Source organism: Pituophis catenifer, unplaced genomic scaffold (genome assembly GCF_029215685.1).
Source record: "Pituophis catenifer annectens isolate HBS135680 unplaced genomic scaffold, rPitCat1.0.hap2 SCAF_3, whole genome shotgun sequence".
NCBI lineage: Eukaryota > Metazoa > Chordata > Lepidosauria > Squamata > Colubridae > Pituophis > Pituophis catenifer.
The window spans coordinates 60,510,572-60,517,129 of NW_027256883.1; the positions used below are offsets into that span (position 1 = coordinate 60,510,572).

General features: G+C 38.8%; 1 protein-coding gene across 2 annotated transcripts; it reads left to right on the forward strand.

Moving 5' to 3' along the window:
* Positions 1-299: 299 nt before the first annotated feature.
* TSHZ1 (teashirt zinc finger homeobox 1) lies at positions 300-3,974 on the forward strand. Of its 2 annotated transcripts, XM_070942431.1 has the most exons (2): positions 300-592; positions 665-3,974. In XM_070942431.1, the coding sequence occupies exons 1-2, from the start codon at positions 315-317 to the stop codon at positions 3,411-3,413; spliced, it is 3,027 nt and encodes a 1,008-aa protein (XP_070798532.1). In that variant the 5' UTR covers positions 300-314; the 3' UTR covers positions 3,414-3,974. The 2 variants fall into 2 exon arrangements, with proteins under 2 accessions (XP_070798532.1, XP_070798531.1); XM_070942430.1 differs by having other exon boundaries at positions 315-3,974.
* The last annotated feature ends 2,584 nt before the right edge of the window (positions 3,975-6,558 follow it).

Below are 6,558 nucleotides of genomic sequence, written 5' to 3' on the forward strand. Positions count from 1 at the left end.
CTGGTAAAACATTAATCCTACTGAGGTGTCATGCCGATGTTTAGTTGTAGAGGGAATGCCTTAATTTGAGAAGGTATATTATCATACTGAACTAAAAGCTATGAATATGTTCTGTTCAATATAACCCTCATTTTTATTGTAATAGTTACAGTGTGGAAAAATGGATACATTCTTTAATTCTTCTTTTCTCTCTCTCTCTTTTCTTCTCTTTCTTTCAAGCTTATGTTCCTGAAGAAGAACTGAAAGCAGCAGAAATTGATGAAGAAAGTGGGGAGGATGATGGGCTATCTCTGGACATCCAAGAAAATGAGTACATGTGCCAGGATGAAACAGAGATCAAAGAGGCTCAGAGTTACCAGAATTCTCCAGTCAGCACAGCAACAAACCAAGATGCAGGTTATGGTTCACCATTCAGTGAAAACAGTGATCAACTGGCCCATTTCAAAAGCTCTTCCTCTAAAGAAGAGAAAGAAGATCACAAGTGCTTGGACAATGCTTCCTACCCACAGGACAGTTTAGCACAGATAAAAGCCGTATATGCGAATTTACTGTCAGAATCTTGTTGGTCTGGTTTAGCTTTAGATTTAAAAAAATCAAAGAATAATGAAGACAGCCCGAAAGAAAGCACCACTAACAGCACCACTAGTATCAATACCCCAAATACAAGTGCCAGTACCAGTACCAACACTACTACCACTACAAGCATCAGTAGTACTAGTAACAGTAGCAGTGGCAGTTCAGGTTATGACTGGCATCAAGCGGCTTTGGCCAAAACTCTGCAACAGACCTCATATGGACTTCTACCAGAACCCAGTCTGTTCAGCACAGTGCAACTTTACCGGCAAAACAATAAACTGTATGGTTCTGTGTTCACTGGTGCCAGTAAATTCCGGTGCAAAGACTGTAGTGCAGCATATGATACACTGGTAGAGCTTACAGTGCATATGAATGAAACTGGACATTACCGGGATGACAACCAAGATAAAGAATCTGAAAAAACCAGACGGTGGTCAAAGCCCAGAAAGCGATCACTTATGGAAATGGAAGGCAAAGAGGATGCCCAGAAAGTACTAAAATGCATGTACTGTGGTCATTCATTTGAATCTTTACAAGACTTAAGTGTCCATATGATAAAAACAAAGCATTACCAGAAAGTGCCTCTGAAGGAACCAGTACCAGCCATCACCAAACTGGTGCCTTCTACCAAAAAACGAGCACTTCAGGACTTGGCTTCACCTTGCTCACCTGAGCCAACAGCAATTACTCCAGAGACTACACTTAGTGAAGCAGCAAAGGATCAGAAAACTGCCAATCCATATGTAACTCCCAATAATCGCTACGGCTATCAAAATGGTGCTAGCTACACTTGGCAGTTTGAGGCCCGCAAAGCTCAGATACTAAAATGCATGGAATGTGGCAGTTCTCATGACACTTTGCAGCAGCTGACTGCTCATATGATGGTCACAGGACATTTTTTGAAAGTAACTAATTCAGCCTCTAAAAAAGGAAAACAGCTAGTACTGGACTCGGTAGTTGAAGAAAAGATACAGTCCATACCTTTGCCACCTACCACTCATACAAGATTACCAGCTACAAATATTAAAAAGCAGCCGGATTCTCCTGCTGGATCTACAACTTCTGAAGAAAAGAAGGAGCCAGAAAAAGAACAGGTGATTGTTACTGAAACGGACAAAAAAATTAAAGAAGAAAATGAGGACTCTTCAGAAAAATTTGAGCCAACAGCTGTATATCAGTACCTCCGAGAAGAGGATCTAGATGAAAGTCCAAAAGGTGGAATCGACATATTGAAATCTCTGGAGAACACAGTGACCACAGCTATAAGCAAAGCTCAAAATGGAGCACCTTCCTGGGGAGGCTACCCTAGCATTCATGCAGCTTATCAGCTTCCAGGAACCGTTAAATCCCTTCAGCCAACTGTGCAGAGTGTCCAGATTCAGCCATCGTATGCTAGCAGTGTAAAGTCATTGTCTTCAGAACACAGTGCGCTGATCCATTCACCAGGCAATCTGACACCCCCTCCTCATAAAAGTAATGTCTCTGCCATGGAAGAGCTAGTAGAGAAGGTCACGGGCAAAATCCATATTAAGAAAGAAGAAAAGCCTTCAGAAAAAGAGAAATGTTCTCCAGTCAAGCCATTGTCCCCTGCTCCTAAGGAAAGCAAAGACTTTCCAAAATCAGAGGAAAGCAACAAGCAACAACAACTACAACTACATCAGCAGCCACTGCAGCAAAAACAAAGTCCTGAAGCTGAGGTTCAGAAGGCCAAAAAGGATGTTCTAGCTGATCCACATGCACTTAATGGTACTGAACCACCTAAAGCAAAAGTCACCAATGGCTGTAATAACTTGGGTATCATTACAGACCATTCACCAGAGCAATCATTCATTAACCCACTGAGTGCTTTGCAGTCCATTATGAATACCCACTTAGGCAAAGTCTCTAATCCTGTAAGTCCTTCTTTGGATCCTTTGGCCATGTTATATAAAATTAGTAACAGCATGTTGGACAAACCCATTTACCCCACAACTCCAGCCAAGCAAGCTGAGCCTATTGACCGGTACTATTATGAGAACAGCGATCAGCCTATTGATTTAACAAAGTCCAAAACCAAACCACTGATTTCCAGTGTGACTGATTCTGTCTCATCTCCTCTAAGAGAAAGTGCCCTAATGGATATTTCTGACATGGTAAAGAACCTCACAGGGCGCTTGACTCCCAAATCTTCTACTCCGTCTTCTGTGTCAGAAAAATCTGATGCAGATGGAAGTAGCTTTGAAGAAGCTTTGGATGAACTGTCTCCAGTACACAAGAGGAAAGGTAGGCAGTCAAACTGGAACCCTCAGCATCTTCTCATCCTTCAAGCCCAGTTTGCTTCCAGTTTGAGGGAGACACCGGAAGGCAAATATATTATGTCGGACCTAGGCCCACAAGAACGGGTTCATATCTCGAAGTTTACTGGTCTTTCTATGACCACAATTAGCCACTGGCTGGCAAATGTGAAGTATCAGTTAAGGAGGACAGGTGGAACTAAGTTTTTAAAGAATTTGGATACAGGTCATCCTGTTTTCTTTTGCAATGATTGTGCCTCTCAATTCAGGACTGCTTCCACATATATAAGTCACTTGGAGACACATTTAGGGTTCAGTTTGAAGGATCTGTCCAAATTGCCACTTAATCAGATACAAGAACAGCAGAATGTTTCCAAGGTCCTTTCAAATAAGACTTTAGGCTCACTTGGAATTGCCGAGGAGGACTCGGGCTCCACATTCCAGTGTAAGCTCTGTAATCGAACCTTTGCAAGCAAGCATGCAGTCAAACTGCACCTTAGTAAAACACATGGGAAGTCTCCCGAGGACCATCTGATCTATGTAACTGAGTTAGAAAAACATTAGCGTCCAGGTAAGCAACCAGGTATGCAAGTGACCACAGGAACATTGCACTAAACTTCATAGTACTGCACTAGGCCTGATCTGAGCCTCTGAAATCAGTCTTACTTTTGTTGCTGAACTGCCTATCTGGAGCTTGGTTTTTCTTACATACGTTTTGTAGTTATATTTATATGCTCTTTGTCTGATCTGTGCATGTTTTTAAAACCTTTTTTTTCCCTTTCCTTCCCCCCTTCTTTTTCTGTGAGTCAAAGTCTGACCTTTATTTTCAACATATGTCCTTGATGTTAAGCTATCTTTTGTAGACTATAGTGGGAGACACTATTGAGAGACATTAATTTAGCGGTAAAGAAAGACACAAAGAACAATAACAAAAAGACATTCTAAAATTACAAAGTTGCCATGACAATAAAGGTCACAGAACCCCGTAGTGTCAGTTTTTAACCCTCTGAGGACTATAATAGTATTCTGTGCCTTTCCCAAAAAGAAGGTGTGAGTGATTTTTTTTAAAAAAAGCATTTCATCCTAATATAACTGGGTCAAATTCACTTACATTTAATAGGTTTTTCAAATGTCAAAAGGCGTTTTTTTCTCTCTCAAAAAATGCAGTCTGATTTGCAAAGAAAAGATGCATGCCATTCTTGAATAATTATAAAAAGTGATCAAATGCTCAAGGAGTTAGACACGACCCATGTTTTAAAAAATAAAATCACAAACCAATTTGCCACTATGCCCAAATCCTCTGAATGCTGAATATTGCCACTTGATTGGCATAAAAAGTATGCAAGTTATTTTAAAAAATGTAAAAATGTTATTTCTTTTTCCTGTAAGATACTGCAATTTATAGTTATTTACAAATGTAAGCTTTGGTACAGGCTGATCTTTCTATAGTGTGCTGCATTGGTACATGAAAATGAAACAAAACAACAACAACAACAACAACAACAAAATGGGGCAAGTGTTGGATTCTGATCCTTGTAAATTGCCAGCATCAGCTTAGGTTAAAAACAAAACAAAACAATACATGTTGCATATTGTACCATTTTAAATTGTTCAACTTCCTTTGTACCTTCTGGCTGTATGCTTTCTCTCTTAACTTTTTATATTGTCATTTTATATTCAATTTCTGTGTATATAATGTAAAAACACACTTTTTTGAATAAAATTGAGTTCCTTGCAGCTTGAGTTAAATAGAGAAATTTTACTGGCACCTGCATCTTCCCAGATGCATGTACTCAAAGGAGCTATCTGACAAAATAAATAAATAAAAATAAAGCAAACAATGCACTATGAATTATACATTTTGATGTTTTATCATTAATATTGTACAGTACCTTTTTGGTTCACGCAATGAAATCCACTGTTTTCTCAAATGTAAAATAAACCCACATGCAGTTCTTGATTTGTGCATATTGTGATGTCATCATTGCTTTGCCTTTGAGGTCTTCATTTCAGCAGCGACAAAATTACAGCCTGAAGTATGTTTGAATTGATTTCTGTACTCTAATATGCTCCATTCTGTTACCTACCCAATGGTGATGTTCCAATTGTTACTGCACTAGTTTACAGATGCTGATGAATACATTGTGTAATTTTTTAATGTGTAAGCGTTTCATCTGCTTTGAAAACATGACTTTTGCCCACCTGAGTGGTGTATAAGTTCCTGATAGCTACCCAGTTGAACCCTACTCATTAAAAAGCATCCACTTGCTCATCTTCATCTTGATCCCTGTTTTTGTGTAGCAGAAATTGGCAACTTCTTTCAGACTGAAGCCACACTTGGTTTTTGAATGGAATGCTGCTGACTACACTTCAGACAGTAGGAGGCAGTTAGGACAAAGAGTACTTTCTATTTCATTTATAGTCAGTTAATAGGTGTCCTCATAAATAATATATTTAATACATTTCCTTTTGTATTGCATTAAAAAGAACAGTTTGATACATTTACAAGCTCTTGGTGAGCTTAAGATACATGTTTCTATTGAAGTTTACAGCTCCTCAGATGGAGGCCGAAAGTCATGAACTACATCTCTTACAATTTCCCACTTCAGAAAAAGTTGCATGATGATTATGACTGTCCTTTTCTTATGACTGGTCTCTCTTAACAATCGTTTGAAGTTGCGACGGATGTCATCAGAGCTACTTACAATCTGTTTTTGGAGTTACATGGTCATGTGATTGCATTTTAGGACCTCTGCTTTACAGCTTTTTGCTACATTCTATTGTAAAGTGACCTGTGTTGTGCAATTTATTTATTTTGCTATTTTCTGGCTTTTATTCCAGTATGTTTCTGGCAAAAATTGTCCACTGGGAAAAATTCATTATCAGTCACCTTAATGACCATCACATAAAATTAGGTCTGATCACATGTCACCACAACTTATAACTGCAATGGCTTACAACCATAATTGTTCAGTCAATTATTTATATTCTTTATTAAATTTCTTTGTGCCCCATCTCACTGCGAGGTGATTGGGCGGCTTGCAACATTAAAATGAAACCAATTATAGTAGTTAAGTCAAGACTTACTTATCAGTACTTATCAAGACTTATCAGTACAGTACGAGGGCTGGCCTTTTAGCCCTGTGTCCTTGCTCTACAACAAATAGTGGCAACTTGATGCCATCCAGATATTTGTAAACCTGAACAGCCATTTTCAGTGGGAAAACATAATGGAAGTTCATCCAACATATCTGTAGGTAATCTGGTTTATTCACTTCTATCTTCAAATTCATTTATTTTGGTTCATCTGTTAATTGTTGCCTTGGAGTCACTTGTTAATTGCTAACTTGGAGTCATATTTTCTTCTCTGATAGAGAATATTTCTCACTTATTGCTCCTCCTGTCTCTTAATAAGCATATATACTATATCCTCTGAAGCCCCTAGATATAACTGTAGGTAAATATGACTTTTACATACAAACGCTTCTGATGGATCAGGCGTCTTGGTGCAACACTTCGTTTTTTACAATAGCCAACTATCTCTGAGCTGCCAGAAATGGGAGGTGAAGACATGTTCTACTGACATATTTATTTCCCTGCACTGAATTTGGAAGCATGCTGTTTGCAACTTGGAGGTATCTTTCAGTCTTCGAAATTATAGACAGACGAGGCCACAGATAGGGTACCTGTAATGGTAGGTTTTGCTCTT